The 18,458-nt window shown below is 44.2% G+C and overlaps 1 protein-coding gene across 1 annotated transcript in view; it reads right to left on the bottom strand.

Annotated features, from left to right (window-relative positions):
• Positions 1-2,194: 2,194 nt before the first annotated feature.
• LOC120990729 (ribosome-releasing factor 2, mitochondrial-like) overlaps positions 2,195-18,458 on the bottom strand; it is a 28,027-nt gene continuing 11,763 nt past the window's right edge. Inside the window, exons 5-11 of the mRNA XM_040419637.1 lie at positions 16,400-16,586; positions 10,297-10,425; positions 8,766-9,005; positions 6,819-6,989; positions 3,054-3,169; positions 2,774-2,956; positions 2,195-2,369 (exon numbers count right to left, since the gene is read on the bottom strand). Of these exons, the coding sequence (XP_040275571.1) occupies positions 2,244-2,369; positions 2,774-2,956; positions 3,054-3,169; positions 6,819-6,989; positions 8,766-9,005; positions 10,297-10,425; positions 16,400-16,586 (1,152 nt within the window). The 3' untranslated portion in view covers positions 2,195-2,243. The remainder of the gene's footprint in view (positions 2,370-2,773; positions 2,957-3,053; positions 3,170-6,818; positions 6,990-8,765; positions 9,006-10,296; positions 10,426-16,399; positions 16,587-18,458) is intronic.

Genomic DNA, 18,458 nt, shown 5'->3' with positions numbered 1-18,458 from the left:
ACGGATCCGTTCTGAACGGATGCAGACTGTTGTATCATCTGAACGGATCTGTTGCGAGTGTGAAAGTAGCCTCACCAACTATAGCAGATCAATGTACAGAAGCTTGACTTTGCTGCTTTGAGGCAGGGCCAAGGCTTGTGTGACACTGCAGCAGTCACGTAAATTCGTCACATTTTTATTGCATAAAGTCTGAGCCTGTGGTCTTATACACTGTATGTGGCATACATTTATAACTGCAGCACCATATTCTCCCTTTGTAGTGCTACTTATCTCTCCATATGTCTGAGCCCTAAGGGTGTGAGAACATGATGGAAAATCTGTATCGTTTACAGATGAAAAAATCTCATCCACATGCAGTGGAAAGTTTCTACAATGAAATCCATATAGCTTGATATGCAGTCCACATTTTAAATCGGTCAATTTATGCTGTGGATTTCAATCTTGGCCACACAGTGAGTGAAATGTGTAGTGAAATCATCAAGTTTGGGGTGGTTTTCAGCCAAACCAGCACTGAAGCTGAACTATGTAACCAAATGGGAATTTGGTATCTGATATTACTGTAGGGGAAAGCTTGGTTCTAAGTCAGCTGTCTAAAATGAATACAAATAAGTCACAGGGGCCTGATGGGATACACCCAAAGCTATTAAAGAGCTCAGCGGCGAACTAGCAAAACCATTAACAGATTTATTTAACCAATCACTGGTAACAGGCGTCGTTCCAGAAGATTGGAAATTGGCAAATGTTGTGCCCATTCACAAGAAAGGTAGTAGGGAGGAATCGGTTAACTATAGGCCTGTAAGCCTGACATCAATAGTGGGGAAATTAATGGAAACCATACTTAAGGAGAGGATTGTGGAACATCTAAAATCCCATGGATTGGAAGATGAAAAACAGCATGGGTTTACTTCAGGGAGATCATGTCAAAAAAATCTTATTGATTTTTTTTTTTGATTGGGTGACAAAAATAATAGATGGTGGAGGTGAAGTAGTCATCGCTTATCTGGACTTTAAGGCTTTTTATACTGTGCCACATAGAAGGCTTATCAATAAATTGCAGTCATTGTGCTTGGACTCCCATATTGTTGAATGGATTAGGCAGTGGCTGAGGGACAGACAACAGAGGGTTGTAGTCAATGGAGTATATTCAGACCATGGTCTTGTTACCCGTGGGGTACCTCAGGGATCTGTTCTGGGACCCATATTGTTTAATGTCTTTATCAGCGAAATTGCAGAAGGCCTCGATGGTAAGGTGTGTCTTTTTGCAGATGACACAAAGATTTGTAACAGGGTTGATGTTCCTGGAGGGATACAACAAATGGAAAAGGACTTAGGAAAACTAGAGGAATGGTCAAAAATCTGGCAACTAAAATGTAATGTTGATAAGTGCAAGATAATGCACCTGGGGCGAAAAAACCAGAGAGCAGAATATAAAATCAGTGATACAGTCCTAACCTCAGTATCTGAGGAAAGGGATTTAGGGGTCATTATTTCAGAAGACTTAAAGGTAGGCAGACAATGTCATAGAGCAGCAGGAAATGCTAGCAGAAGTTGTGGGTGTATAGGGAGAGGCATTACCAGTAGAATGAGGGAGGTGCTCATGCCGCTCTACAGAGCACTAGTGAGACCTCATTTGGAGTATTGTGCGCAGTACTGGAGGCCATATCTCCAGAAGGATATTGATACTTTGGAGAGAGTTCAGAGAAGAGCTACTAAACTAGTACATGGATTGCAGGATAAAACTTACCAGGAAAGATTAAAGGACCTTAACATGTATAGCTTGGAAGAAAGACGAGACAGAGGGGATATGATAGAAACTTTTAAATACATAAAGGGAATCGACAAGGTAAAAGAGGAGAGAATATTTAAAAGAAGAAAAACTGCTACAAGAGGACATAGTTTTAAACCTTTGCCCCTCTAATTTAAAAGTAATATCGGGAAGTATTACTTTACTGAGAGAGTAGTGGATGCATGGAATAGCCTTCCTGCAGAAGTGGTAGCTGCAAATACAGTGAAGGAGTTTAAGCATGCATGGGATAGGCATAAGGCCATCCTTTATATAAGATAGGGCCAGGGGCTATTCATAGTATTCAGTATATTGGGCAGACTAGATGGGCCAAATGGTTCTTATCTGCCGGCACATTCTATGTTTCAAACTATGTAACCAACATAAACAGCAAGAAAAAAGTCCTTTTTAGAGTTTAGATTTTTATATAAATACAGTATAAAGCTGAAAGGCATAATGTTTATAGAAGTCCCTTCTTCCTGAGCAGAGAATTCTGGTCCTGGGGATTCATAGGTTCATAGTTTGAAAGCTCTAGAGTAAATGTGGCGCTGCCGGATGTTGCCGAGCGCAGATCAGTAGAATAGCCCTAAAAGAGAGACGCTTACATGACATTTCAGTTTATAAAAAATACAAACATTTACTTGTACAATGTACTAAGAAATCATTAAAGTGCCATTTGATTCATGGCACTGTACATGATAAGGGGTATACATATAAAAACTAGTACAATAAGCCTAAACCAGACTGGTTCAGAAGGAGAGAGGACCCTGCCCCTGAGAGCTTACAATCTACAAGGGATGGGGGAAGGCTACATGTGGTAGAGTGGCAGCAGGGTTACTATTACTATAGGTAATTTCTGTCTCTTTACCATAGTTCCATGATTCTGTACATCAGTGTGAACAGTATGTGAAACTCTGAAGGATGAGGTGGGCATCCACTGTAGGAAAAAGCTATATTTTTACCTTTTGAAAACACAAAGATGATACTTACCATCAGTTCTGCAAGTGGAACGAGGGCGAGAACAACTTTATTATTTAAGCGGTCCTGAATTTCCTGAACATTGCCTCTTCTCTGTGAAAGATCAGCCAAGACACTGCCCAGGTAATCTTCACCCATAGTAATTTCCAACCTCATCATTGGTTCCAGGATTTGCTTTCCTGCTGTCTTTAGTGCCTATGGGGGAAGAAATATGCACAAGTGTTTCCTGAAACCACATTACTGAAAAGCAATTTACTAAACCCTCTGGAGTAGCAGGAAAATGCAAACTCACTTTCTGCATGCATCGTGATACACAAGCTGACACCACTGTCATTGACGTGCAAGGTAGGACATTAACTTTATGTACAATCACACCAACATCCTGGAGGGGAGAACCAAGTAGAGGCCCTGCAAAATAATATACAACACAATAATCAATCATTTGGTGTACATCATGTACTCTGCACCCACTAAAGTGTGATCAAAGAATGAAGCCACATATACAAGGCCGAGTCACATTATTCTGACTACCAGCGAATATCCAGGGTAACGGCTGTGTGCAGCCCTGAGAGCAGGTTGTCACAGGTATCATCCCACAGCTGCTGGAGGATCCATAGAATGAACACAATGATTGAGGTAGTCTCACTGATGCTCAAGCCTGGGGAATTAGCGAGCCAGGGTAGTATTTGGAAGTCTTGGTCATGGTTAGGGATGAGCGAAACGACTTAGGATGAAAACATCCAAAGTCGATTCGCATAAAACTTTGTTTCAATACTGTACAGAGCAAGTGCTCTGTACAGTATTAGAATGTACTGGCTCTGATGAGCCGAAGTTATTACTTTGTGAAGTCTTGCGAGACTTAAGGTAATAACTACAAAAATTAATTTCTACTGTAAAAAAAAACAAAAAACATTTCCCGAACTCTGGTTCAGTTCCAAGGTACCAAGTCGATTTGTTCATCCCTAGTCATGGTCTTCCAAACAACATCAGACCTACCCGTGCGGCATGTCTCATAGTCTTGCTGGAGGAACCCATCCGCCCCAGGGAAGACCATCAGCATGTATCTGCCAAATCAGCTGAGAATGCCTTCCATATGGATGAGAGTGCCCAGAGAATACCACGAAAGCATTCCATAGACCAGGCATGCGCAACCTGCGGCCCTCCAGCTGTTGCAAAACTACAACTCCCAGCATGCCTGATCAGCCTACAGCAGGGTATGGTGGGAGGGCCACAGGTTGAGCATCCCTGCCATAGACCATAACACTACACCAGCTTGTGTTCTTCCAGCAATGGTTGCAGGGGGGCTGTTTTCATGCATCCGTTTGATGAGGCAGAGGACGTGACTCACTCGATAGGCAATACTTTGCCAAGTAGCAGAGGTCCAATTCTGAGACCGCCACAAAAGTTGATGCCTTTTCTTCTGATGCAACTTTGTCCGCAGAGGTGCAGTGATCGCCCGTCTGCTTCAGAGCCCCATACACAGGGTTTTCTGAACTCTTGTTTTAGACACATCTGGTAGCCTCCACATTCATTTCAGTAGTGATTGGCTCCACTGCATCGTGTCAGTCTGTCCTAGTGCACCTCTGTAGCCAACGTTTACCCCTAAATATTTGTAATGGTGCCATTTGTCCACTCGCAATACACTTTCACCACAGCAGCACACATACAGTTCCAGAAATGCTGCCACCCTTGGCTGTAAAGCCAATATTTATCCCCATGAGGGATCTCTGTGCAGACAGCTTATCGCACACCTAATATACCCACCACGCCAGCTCCCCACACGTGACTGACTTCACGAGTTACTCACGGCTGATGTCGGAAGTGGTCATAATAATGTGACTTGACTGTGTGTATAAAAAAAAACAAAAAACACAAAGACATAAGCACGTATGAGATTTGCCAGCCATTGGGAGGCACTGGCTTACACAGATTTGAGATTCACTTTGAAGAATCTATTACAATAAGTTAATTGATTTTCTCCACTGTTTTATGGACCAGAAAATCAATTCACTCCTGACCACCACAAAATCCTTTTGAAGGTACCCCAAATTACCTCTATAGCCCATCGCTAGCAAGTACAAGCAGCAAATGAGATCATGTGAAAATCATGTGAAAATTTGGATTTGTGGCTCATGCACTTGACCATGTTCAGCCCAGGATACATGGGCTGTGTGTCAGCTGCAGCTTACCCAACCTGAACGGACTATATCACAGTGATTTATACACTTAGATACAGTAAGTTTATATCCGATTGTGGGGCTATTGCAGTTTGCTCACATGATGAGGACACTACCATAGGCCGGTGATCAGGTATGAACTGATAAATCACTACGATACAGTCCGCTAAGGTCAGGGGAGCCGCACTTCGCCCAGGAGATACAGTCGTGTGCATGATCCCTAGTAAAGCAATTTACTGATCACTTAAAAGTGTAACTGCTTTTTTTTAAAAAAAAAACATTTATAGGAGAAGACTTGTCCTGAAATGTCCCTTGGCAGCAGTCTCTATATGAGCGTTAATATGTCTTCCTAGTGCAGTACTGACCGTGAAGACGGATCCCAGCTGCTCCCCTCACATCTCTCTCATATTCTGTACATCCCTGAACATTACCATGTGTACACTAAATTAATGTATTGATATCCCTGCTATCTTCACATTGATCAGCATGGCCAGTGCTAACTGTGAACGCTCCTGCTGTATCCCTGAGGCTGGGTTCACACCTGAGCGTTTTACAGCGCATTCCTACACGCTGTAAAACGCTCAACAGGCAAGAACCAATGATTCCCTATGGGAATGGTTCTCACCTGAGCGTTTTACAGCGCGTACGATCGCGCTGTAAAACGCCCGACGCCCCAAGAAGTACAGGAGCTTCTTTGGGGCGTCTTGTCGCGCGTTCCCGTACATAGACTTCCGGGAACGCGCGACCATGGGCGTTCGCTTGTTCCGGAGCCGCGATTGTAAACGCGCATACAGAGCGCTCCATCCCGTACGCTCAGGTGTGAACGCAGCGTGATGCGCTTAGTAACCAATGCAGGGAGATTTAAAGTATATAGGGACAGTTATATAGCTGTCCCTATATACCAGGGATGCCCAACCTACAGCTATTAGGGCATGCTGGGAGTTGTAGTTTTGCAACAACTGGAGGGCCGCAGGTTGAGCATCCATGCTATATACTGTAAATCTCCCTGCGTTCTCAATAGCGAGAGCTTACTGCTCGCTGTAATGTATCCCCTTGGGGCTGGTTAGTTACTCAGTGCACTGGGGATACAGCAGGAGCGTGCGCTGTCAGTGCTGGCCACACTGATCAGCGAGAGATAGCAGGGATATCAACACATACATTTAATGTACACACGGTAATGTTCAGGGATGTAATGTACAGTATATAAGTGAGGGGAGCAGCTGGGATCCATCTACTAGGAAGACAGATATGCCTTAGTAACGCTCATTTAGAGAGCACTGCTAAGGTCCCTTTCACACGAGCGAGTTTTCCACACGGGTGCAATGTGTGACGTGAACGCATTGAATCCTGACCCATTCATTTCAATGGGTCTGTGTACATGAGCGTTTTTTTTCACGCATCAGTTCTGTGTTGCGTGAAAAACGCAGCATGTTCTATATTCTGCGTTTTTCACGCAGCCCTGGCCCCACAGAAGTGAATGAAGCTTTAGTAAAAAAAACACATCACATCCGGAAGCAAGTGCGGATGCATGCGTTTTTCACTGATGGTTGCTAGGAGATGTTGTTTGTAAACCATCAAAACGCATTGCACCTGTGTGGAAAAAACTGAACGCAATCGCAGACAAAACTGACTGAACTTGCTTGCAAAATGGTGCGAGTTTCCCTGAACTCATCCGGAGCCAATCCGTCACGCTCGTGTGAAAGAGGCCTAAGGGACAATTCAGGACAAGGTTTCTCCTACAAACGTTCAACTTCACTATATAAAGTATATTATCATTTATATTATTATTATATTATTATTATCACTACCCTACAGTTACACTACATCCTTACATTACTGCATGTAATAAGTTAAATTCTGGTGACTAACTGTACACTCACCTGAGAGGTAAGAACTGTGAATGCCAGTCTCTACTGCTTCCTGATAACCATTTACACTAGACGGCAGATTACCAGAATATTTAACGACCGGACTGTCATCAGATAAGAGTATTACTTCCAGTTCTACCGTCACTTGGTGTCGGGTGTCACCCATCAGTCTATCCAGGGTATCTAATCATTAACATAAAAAAAGAAATATACTGCAGAGAACAGTTATTAACCCCTTCCCGACATCCCGTACATGTACGGCGGATGTCAGGTCTTTAAAGATGGTGCCCAAAGCGGAGCGAGCGCCATATCTACTGGGTGAATGCTGTTTCACACAGCAGCCACCCCGCAGCTAATGTCTGCGATCAGCAGTAATGCCGATCGGACATTTAACCCCTCAGATGCCACGGCATTTGAAAAGGTAAAAAAACCTGGAAGCGCACACTTTCCGGGCAGAAACGCCTCCCCTGTCTGAGACCAGGGAAGGCAGTCCATTGAAGTAATAGGCCAGAGTCTGTACTAAGCTTCTAGGCTTATTACTGATGTATTCCAATTCAGACCTGCAGGTGGCAGCACTGTATTGCAATAGCCTGATCTTTGTATTCTGTAATGGATAAAAATCTATTACTTTATACAAATTGCAATCTATTGATTGAATGTTGGGGACTAAATTAAAAAAAAGTTTTTAAAAAAAAATAAATAAATATGTATGTAAATTCAAGTAAGGCCTCATGCACAAGGCCGTTGTTTTGGTCCGCATCCGAGCTGCAGTTTTGGTGGCTTGGATGCGGACCCATTCACTTCAACGGGGCTGCAAAAGATGCGGAGAGCACTCCGTGTGCTGTCCGCATCCGTTGCTGTGTTCCGTGGGCCGCAAAAAAATATATAACATGTCCTATTCTTGTCCGCGCTTTGCGGACAAGAATAGGCAGTTATATTAAAGGCTGTCCGTGCCGTTCAGCAAATGGTGTGAAAAGGGAAAAACATCCAGTATGCGGCAGTCCTGTGGGCAAAAATGCCTTGTGGATGCTAGAGGTCAGAGGAGAATGGGCCGACTGATTCAAGCTGATAGAAGAGCAACGTTGACTGAAATAACCACTCGTTACAACCGAGGTATGCAGCAAAGCATTTGTGAAGCCCCAACACGCACAACCTTGAGGCGGATGGGCTACAACAGCAGAAGACCCCACCGGGTACCACTCATCTCCACTACAAATAGGAAAAAGAGGCTACAATTTGCACGAGCTCACCAAAATTGGACTGTTGAAGACTGGAAAAATGTTGCCTGGTCTGATGAGTCTCGATTTCTGTCTCGATTCAAATGGTAGAGTCCGAATTTGGTGTAAACAGAATGAGAACATGTATCTATCATGCCTTGTTACCACTGTGCAGGCTGGTGGTGGTGGTGGTGTAATGGTGTGGGGGATGTTTTCTGGGCACACTTTAGGCCCCTTAGTGCCAATTGGGCATCGTTTAAATGCCACGGGCTACCTGAGCATTGTTTCAGACCATGTCCATCCCTTCATGACCACCATGTACCCATCCTCTGATGGCTACTCCCAGCAGGATAATGCACCATGTCACAAAGCTCGAATCATTTCAAATTGGTTTCTTGAACATGACAATGAGTTCACTGTACTAAAATGGCCCCCACAGTCACCAGATCTCAACCCAATAGAGCATCTTTGGGATGTGGTGGAACGGGAGCTTCCTGCCCTGGATGTGCATCCCTCAAATCTCCGTCAACTGCAAGATGCTATCCTATCAATATGGGCCAACATTTCTAAAGAATGCTATCATCACCTTGTTGAATCAATGCCACGTAGAATTAAGGCAGTTCTGAAGGCAAAAGGGGGTCCAACACCGTATTAGTATGGTGCTCCTAATAATTATTTAGGTGAGAGTGTATATATATATTATATATATATGAACAAGCAGCTGTGCATGGATATGGGTTACCTGACACTCGTGAACCATTTAAAATGGTTTCTCTATATGCAATCTGAAGGGGTCCTAAGTAGGTTTCCAAACCATACTCCCTCCGTATCCGGTTATGTATTATCTCTATATGAAGCTCCCCCATTCCACAGAGAATAAGATGCAATTCAGGAAGGAAAAAGAACATTTTAGCAATATCAGTAAAATTTGATGTATACAACACAGTCAGTGCTGCCAGTGAACGTACATGAACGTAAACCACTAAAACATTTAAATATGAAAAGCATAAAACAAACATGCCACACCGAAGATGGTAAAAGGCTTAAAGGGGTATGCCATAAAAGGTATTACTATGTAATGAATAGGGCATTTTAAATTAAAGGGAGTCCATCGCCTAATTTTCACCAATATAACTAAGAGCACTGCCCCACAGAAGATTGCAGACACATCCCAAGCAGACCTGTGTGCACCTTGTCTGTATTCCATGTCCATGAAAAGCACTTTTATTCTGCTAGAAAACAGCTCCCAAGTGCCCGGCTGAAAGTGAAAGTAAAAACAACTTTCACTCCTGACTCTATTTCTAACTGCTATATCTTCTGATATAGTGGATATAATGCTGTAATTCTGGTATCGTTTGAAAGGTTGGAATGCCAGCTTTCAAACAAGGCCATGTTCATATTTGCTGCTACCAATCCCAAGATATGAGCAGCTAAAGCAGCCCTCTCTTCAGTCTGGTTTTCTTTGGGCAATTGCGGCAGCAGAGCCGGGCACTTAGGAGCTGCTTTCCATCAGAATAAAAGTGCTTTTCCTGGACATGGAATACAGACAAGGTGCACACAGGTCTGCTTGGAATGTGTCTGCAATCTTCTGTGGGGCAGTGATCTTAGTTATATTGGTGAAACACAGGTGACAGACTCCCTTTACGTATTATTGCAGTATGCAGTATACATGCAATAAAAATATTGTAGGTTTTATAATGCACATTTGTAACCTCTAATAGCGTCCCCCTCTCCTGCATTCAGAGGTGGACTAATATGCTCAGCAGCTTCCCAGCTATTCCCCACAGTGTTGGCATGGTGATCTCAAAGAAGCAGGTGAAGTGGTCCAGACGCCTTTCACTCATTCATCCCTACTTCTAAATCCATAGAAATATTTATAGACAACGGATCCGCAGCCTCGGGGACTTCAGTTGTTCCGAAACTACAACTCCTAGAATACTCCTTTGACTTCTATGGGAGTTATAGAACCGCCAAGTAAGTTTACATGCTGGGAAATATAGTTTCTCATCTGTGACATTGGGGGAGGGCAGGTAAGACAAACTGTTGTCACTAGGAGCAGAAGGAAAAACAGAGACAGAGGCAGCCCCTCATGTGACATACTGTTGGATGTCTAGTATAGTTGCAGAGGGTACTGCACTCCCCAAATGCTGTTGTGAGAGTCACAGCAGGTATTTGCACAGGACAGGTAAAGCCTTGGATCGGTCTTCTCTCCTACTGCTTCTGTCTGATGGCCAGAGGAATCCCAAGAATAATGGAGAAAAAGCAGGATCAACCTTCAGCGGCACTGTATTCAGAGCAGTCGGCCACAGGCTTCTTCTTATCTTTGGTCCCTCCACTGTCCAGCTCCCAACAGGCCAAACTAGATGGAACTCTATACAGATCACTTTCTACAGCAGTGATATCTGAACACGGCAGAGCAAAGCCACGCATAGGTCAGTTTCTGTAACTTATTTTCTTTGTATCAACGTACTTTCCAGTGTGGTTCTCCTCAGTTCCAGCTTCTTTTACCTCCAAAACAGACTGTGGTTAGGGTAAAAGACGCTGGGATTTTTATTTTTTTGTTGGTGTGAAGACTCAACCGAAACTTTTGTCTTTTCTCCATTCCAATCTGGAAATGGGCTGAGTTCCCTTAAGGGGCAAGTTTCAACCCTTTCCATTCGGTTTGAGTGCAACTTGGCTTCAAATTCTGCGGTTCGCACTTTTCTGCAGGGTGTTGCCCAGTCTATTCCACCTTACCACCATCTTTTGGCTCCTTGGGACATTAATTTGGTAGTCGAGGCACTCCAGTCCTTTTTCCTCTGAGCCATTACAAATAGTGTGTCTTTGTTTCCTCTATTACAAAGTTGCTTTTTTGGTGGCCATCAAGAATCTTTCCTGTCACTCTCCTTTTCTGGTGGTCCATCAGGGTATGCTGGTCCTTCACCATATGCCATACTTTTTACCAACGGTGGTGTCTTCATTTCATGGCAACGAAAATATTTTTTGACCCTCCCTGTACCATCCCCAGGAGTGTACTCTGCATACCCTTGATCTGGTTTGGGCAATTCAAATTTACCTCTCTCTAACCTCTTCTTTTGGATTTCCCTAGAAAGGAACTGGCAGCATCAAAAGCCACCATCTCTCGATAGATTAGTTATAGAAGTGTACTGCACCAAAGACTGTGAAACCCTTTGCCCTCTCACTGCCCATTCAATTCTGGCTGTAGGGGCCTTCTGGACTGTACAGTGCCTTGCAAAAGTATTCACCCCCCCCCCTTGACTCTTTTCGTGTTTTGTTACATTACAGCCTTAAGTTCAATGTTTTGTTAATCTGAATTTTATGTTATGGATCAGAACACAATAGTCTAAGTTGGTGAAATGAAATGAGAAAAATATATTAAAAAAAACTATTGTTTTGAAATAGAAAACAGAAAATTGGCATGTGCGTATGTATTCACCCCCTTTGTTAGGAAGCCCATAAAAAGCTCTGGTGCAGCCAATTATCTTCAGAAGTCACATAATTAGTGAAATCATGTGCACCTGTGTGCAATCTAAGTGTCACATGATCTGTCATTACATATACACACCTTTTTTGAAAGGCCCCATGGGCTGCAACACCTAAGCAAGAGGCATCACTAACCAAACACTGCCATGAAGACCAAGGAACTCTCCAAACAAGTAAGGGACAATGTGGTTGAGAAGTACAAGTCAGGGTTAGGTTATAAAAATATATCAAAATTTTTGATGATCCCCAGGAGCACTATCAAATCTATCATAACCAAATGAAAAGAACATGGCACAACAGCAAACCTGCCAAGAGACAGCCACCCACCAAAACTCATGGACCGGGTAAGGAGGGCATTAATCAGAGAGAGGCAGCACAGAGACCTAAGGTAACCCTGGAGGAGCTGCAGAGTTCCACAGCAGAGACTGGAGTATCTGTACATAGGATGACAATAAGCCATATGCTCCATAGAGTTGGGCTTTATGGCAGAGTTGCCAGAAGAAAGCCATTACTTTCAGCTAAAAACAAAAAGGCATGTTGTGAGTTTGCAAAAAGGGTTTTTGGGAGACTACCAAAATGTATGGAGGAAGGTGCTCTGGTCTGATGAGACTAAAATTCAACTTTTTGGCAATCAAAGAAAACACTATGTCTGGCGGAAACCCAACACATCACATCACCCAAAGAACACCATGTTTTTCAGCAGCCGGGACTGGGAAACTGGTCAGAGTTGAGGGAAAGATGGATGGTGCTAAATACAGGGATATTCTTGAGCAAAACCTGTACCACTCTGTGCGTGATTTGAGGCTAGGACGGAGGTTCACCTTCCAGCAGGACAATGACCCCAAAGACACTGCTAAAGCAACAATTGAGTGGTTTAACGGGAAACGTTGGAATTGCCTAGTCAAAGCCCAGATCTCAATACAATAGAAAATCTGTGGTCAGACTTAAAGATTGCTGTTCACAAGCGCAAAACACAAAACACAAAACACAAAAAAAGTCAAGGGGGGTGAATACTTTTGCAAGGCACTGTACATGACTGGGCTTCAGCTCTCCAAGTGTGTAAGGCTGCGACCTGGTCCTCATTACACATCTTCTCTAGATTTTTTAGCGCACCTTTGAATCCACAGACGCATTCTGGTTTTCTTGCCCTTGGCACTGCTTTGGAACATCCCATTGTCTTGCCTGTGGACACCCAATGGCACGGATGTGATAACTAGATTTTTGTACTTACCATAAAATCTTTTTCTCTTCTGTTCATTGAGGGACACATCTCCAACCCAGTTATTTTTATTGGTTTCTGCCTCGTTTTGGTTTTTGTTTGGTTCTGGCCTCATCCATGGCCCCAGGTTTATGCTCCTTCTGCTGCTCTCGAACAAACTGTCTTAACTTAGTCCCTTGTAGGAAGGTTATAGCTGGTGGTCACTCTTTTTGCTTAGTGTCCGCCTCCTAGTGGCAGCAGCTATACACCCATGATCTTGCCTGTGTCCCCAATGAACGGAAGATAAAAAGAGTTTACAATTACAATTTACAAGTACAAAAATCTACTTTTCACAGCAACTGGAGTGCTGAAAATTTCTGATCCTTGCTCTAGACTGAAGGAAAATGTGGTGGAATTACATGGCATATGGGGCTATATGTCAGGGACTATTTTCTATGTAGGGAAGGAAGGAGTTAACAAGAGATAAAAGCGATGCATCTTGGGAGATGCAGGTACTTGATGAGCTCCTGCCGATCCACAGAAAGGAAAGGAAGTGAGTAAAATAGTTTTAAAGGAACAATACCATTGTGGCGAAACCAACCTCGCCATGGTGTTTTGGAGAGGCCTGTTTATCCGCCTCTTGCCCCAGGATTATGGGCCATATACTAACTTTTAAACCCCTGAACCTATTCAAGTGAATTTTGGATAGGTTTGTCCCCAAGTTATACTGTTTAAATTGATGTAAGTTATATGTATGGCCAATGTAAACTCACAAGGTTGTAACAATTTATAATAAGTGTAACTTGTCAGCTTGGGAGGAAAATGCTGGGTGTGTTTCTATTGTGCCATTGTGTGTTTAAATGGTGATGTCTGTTCTGTTGTCCTCACATGTGTATTGGCGATCTCCCTTTGTCCTCAGAGATAATTGGATTGCTCCTCAGGTTGTCTCCGGGACAGAGAGGAGGAGACCATGATGCATTGTGGGGATATGTTGTATTTGTCCTATGTCACAGTCTTCATTCTGGTCCTCTGGGGGTGTGAACGATTGGTTGCTGTAGTTACATTGTATGTGTTGTAAATTACTGATTGGTTGTATTTCAAACCCCTGTGGGCAGTACTATGTTTGTGGTTTATGAATAAAAGAGGCTGTACGTGAAGTACAGTCAGACCACTGCTTGACCCTCAACACGGAGCCTTGTCTCGTTATTGGGGGGATTCGCTGTATCTTGTTAGAGGACCGATTGCCAGAAGTGTAAGCTGATCCCTGTTCGTCTGCTAGCAGCTATTCGTGAGGTTCCAGTTTGGAGTGCTATTTTGTATCCAGTTCGGGAATTTGGTGTACTGCAGTAGCTGTGCCTGTCTCTCAGAAAGGGGCATATCGCCTAAACGGATTTTAACCCCTTGTCTGCTGAAACGGTCCGTTACAACCATCATCATTTTTTTTAATCAAATATTAACATCCCATATGTGAATATTCTATGTAATTTTTTTTTTACAAAGACAGGTGGACGGTTTTCTGGGTATACATTTTTTTACATCACTGGGTGTATTCTACGTCCTGTTCTGGCTCTTAACTTCCTCCTTTGTTTAGACTATTAGCACAGCAAACAGCCTTGTTTCACCCTTACTCAGACCATAACTGCAGCCAGAGAGGGAAGGACGTGGTGAGTGACTCAGGGAATCACACATTACGCTGAGAAGTGCAATGCTCGTCCTGTGCTGACTGCTAAAGAAGGACAATATTTTGCATTTCATTTTCAATGGTATAATACTGATGAAATAAAAAAGGACAAACAGCTAAAGACACTTACAAAATAGTATTCTATGAAGTGTTTAAAAAAAAACTACCCATTTCGGATGGAAGTGTCCCTCTAAATTTGTGTGATATTCCATTTAATGAACTAAACCAGCAATCTGGAAAACGGCTGTCCAGCCTCAAATACAGAGACAAAAGTCGTTTCATCTCTGCACAGTAATACATAGAGAGCTTATGTTCACATCCTTGGAGCACAAACCAAAATGGGCAAATTCAAGCTTGGATCTGGCAAACAGTAAATTAAATAATCTCTTACCTGTCCAGAGTCAGGATCTATCTTCACTTTTAGGCTAGGGTCTTCTAGCTGGAGACATCTTAGTGCATTTTCTAAATCTATATACAAACATAAAGTGCACATATATAAACATCAAATAATTGGTACTCAATAATATAAAAGTCTACGTCTACTTTGTTTTTACAATCCGAAGCAGATCTTAAAGGGGTTTAAGATCCGGAATAAAGAACTGGTACCTGACGAATCCTGTGCTTTTGTAACTGGGTCTGCATCGGTGATGTCACGTCTACAACTTATAACAGCTCCAGCCCTTCACTGGCCTCAGCAGCAGTGCACCTAAAGAGGCCAGTAATTGGCTGCAGAGGTTCCCGTGTTGTCGATGTAACATCAGAGCTGCAGCTAAGTAAATAGAGTCTTGCCGGGAGAAGTGGAGCGGCGGCACGGGATCTGTCAGGTAAGTAATTACTAGTTCTTTACTGCAGGGTGATCCGAAGGTTTGTGTGGTTCCACCTTGAAACCAGACAACCCCTTTAAAGGGGTTTTCCGGTACATAAATATTGATGGCTTAGCCTCCGGATAGGTCGGCAATGTCAGATCGGTGGAGAAAAACATTAAGGAAGGTGCACTACTGTTTGCAAACAAACAAGTCTGACTAAACCATCAAACTGGTGTTTTTTTGAGAATTTAGCCAATATATTCTTATATGAAGGACATATCTGAGCCCGAGCACAGCGCCAAGGTATCTCAAGTAGCTCGGGACCTAACGCCAACCTACCTGTGCCATATGGGCAATACCAGGAGCCAGTGGGCGAATTACAGGAGCGTAAGGTCCGACTCACAGCAAACTCCAGCATGCAGCCATGCTTGCAATGGGAGGAGGCTTTGAGTCCCACCCAAGACTGACTGATAAGGCCCAGGCCTCACAGGTGCACCTAAATGTTGCCTGTGGATGAAAATCAGGCACATTTAAATATGGAGTTTATATACCTCCAAACATATCTATTTACAAACTACAAAAAATGGCGTGGTGTCAAAAGGCAGGAAGTGCTCAACCCCATATGCAGTTGTGCATCTATACCCAGGGGAGCAGATCCTGCACCTGTGGCCCGTTGCTAATGGCGATCCCCAGCAAAAATGCATACAGTGGAGGATGCCCACAGCGGACCACAAGTACCACAAAAAGACATCCTACACAACTGGAAGTTTGCTGTGAGCCGGACCTTACGCTCCTGGTATTGCCCCTACGGCAAAGGTAGGTTAGCGTTAGGTCCCAAGCTACTTGAGATACCTTGGCGCGGTGCTGGGGCTCAGATATGTCCTTCATATATGGCTGGGGGCTGAGTTCATATGGCTGGGGGCTTATCACATATGGCTGTGTGCTGATATGAGGCATGGGGGTCTCATTTGAGGTCTGATTGGGGGTCTTCTTTATATTGGGCTCTGATCTAAGGTCTGATTGGGGGTCATTCACATTGGGGTCTGATCTGAGATCTTATTAACATTGGGGATCTGAGCTAAGGTCTGATTAACATTGGGGGTCTGATTGCTGATCTGAGGTCTAATAAAAAATATTTTTTTCTTGTCCTCCTCTAAAACCTAGGTGCGTCTTATGGGCTTAAAGGGTTAACAGCTTTAAGAATTTACCGGGTTGTTTAGCTACAGAGGATGGCTCAATGGTACAGAAGAAGACTGGCTCTGGAATCTCCACACCGGCTAATACAAGGTTGTCTTGTGACTTCTTGTCCTTGCTCTTCTCCCCAGCTCGACCAGCCCTGTGAGCAGCGGCTGATGCAGATGCTTTTGAGGATACAATAGTATCTCCAGTTGCAGTCTGTGATACACAGAGGTAAACATATGAGTACAATGTTACAGAACACGCAGTGTCCACTGACAGCGGTCACCCCAATAAAATGGTGGTGCTCTATTCACTACTTGTCCATCAGTGTAACCTTCAGAAAAGGTACCATCCCAACAGCCTGCTTGGTTCAAGAACTCACTCGCAACTTACTTCATGGTCTATAAGGGTAGGTTCACACTGAGTTTTTTGAAAAGGGAGATTTGAGGCCGATTTTCTTGCAGGTTTTTCAGCCAAAGTCATAAGTGGATCCAGAAGGAAGGAGAAATAAGTTCTTCCTTTATATTTCCAATTATTTCTGAATCCGCTTCTGGCTTCAGCTTAAAAACCTGCAGAGAAATGTGCTTCAAAACCTCCTTCAAAAACTCAGTGTGAGCCTACCATAAGGACTTGGCTGTAATGTTTTGTGGTCCTCAAATCGAGGATCCTCAAAACACAGATCCTGGCCGCCTGCATGCTGCCATCTTTTTCACTTCAATAAAAATATCCTATCTTTGTCTGTAAAACGGACAAGAATAGGACATGTTCTATCTTTGCAGGACCGCGGAACGGAAGTGCAGACCCATGTGCTGTGTCCATCTTTTGTGGCCCCATTGAAATTAATGGGTCTGCATCCAATCCGCAAAAAATGTGGATCGGGTCTGGATCAAACATACGGTCATGTGCATGAGCCCTAAGACTTGGCACTAGGCACCATCCACCAGGTGAAATAGTATCTCCTGGAACAGAGAAGGCCGTAGATATCACCGGAACGTGGTCTTCCGCCCACTGTAGAATCTTCGCGGATTCCTTCATCACCGCCAGGCTGTGGGTCCCCCCTTGCTGGTTGATATAAGCCACCGCAGTGGCATTGTCTGATTGCACTCTGATCAGATGGCCCTGCAGGAGGGACGTCCAATGGCAAAGGGATAGATAAATGGCCCAGAGCTCCAAGATGTTTATGGGCAGTTTGGACTCCGATTGAGCCCAAACGCCCTGGACCGTCCTGGTCGCGAAGACCCCGCCCCAACCGTGAAGACTGGTGTTGGTTGTAATAACCGTCCATGAGACTGTGAGAAAGGATTTACCCATATCCAGGTGCGCAGGTGCAATCCACCAACGGAGTGCCGACCGTACCTGCCGAGACAGGTGAATCTCCCGATCCAGAGAATCCAGAAATTTGTCCCAGAAGGACAAAATGGCACGCTGAAAGGATCTGGTGTGAAACTGAGCGAATGGGACTGCCTCGAAGGAGGCCACCATCACCCCCAGTACCCACATACAATTGCGGATTGACGTACTGCGGCACTGGAGTAGCAGACGCACCTACCGCTGGATATCCAGTCTCTTGTCCTGTTGTAGGCGTACCAACACAGCGCCCGAATCCAGCGTCATGCCGAGGAATCTGATCTGGGTGGTAGGATTGAGGGAAGATTTCCGCAGATTCACTATCCAGCCGAAGTGGGAGAGAGTGTCCAGGGTGATCCGAAGACTTTCCTCGCACTGAGAGACTGTCGGAGCCTTGATCAGAATGTCATCCAAATAAGGGAGAAGAGTAATGCCCCTGGACCGCAGAAGGCCCAGGAGTGGAGTGAGTACCTTCGTGAATACCCACGGAGCTGTTGCCAGGCCGAATGAAAGGGGGACGAATTGGTAATGGCATGACTGAACAGCAAAACTAAGGAAACGTTGGTGAACGGCCGCGATGGGGACGTGCAGGTAGGCGTCCTGAATGTCTATGGACGCCATAAATTCCCCTTGGACCAAAGAAGCAACCACGGAGAGAAGGGACTCCATCCTGAACCATTGAATCCGGGAGGAAGCGGTTTACCACCTTGAGGTCCAGCACCGGATGGACCGCGCCTTCTT

Source organism: Bufo bufo, chromosome 2 (assembly GCF_905171765.1).
Source record: "Bufo bufo chromosome 2, aBufBuf1.1, whole genome shotgun sequence".
Lineage (NCBI taxonomy): Eukaryota > Metazoa > Chordata > Amphibia > Anura > Bufonidae > Bufo > Bufo bufo.
Note: the sequence above shows the minus strand (reverse complement) of the source record. Positions and strands in the feature narration are given on the sequence as shown.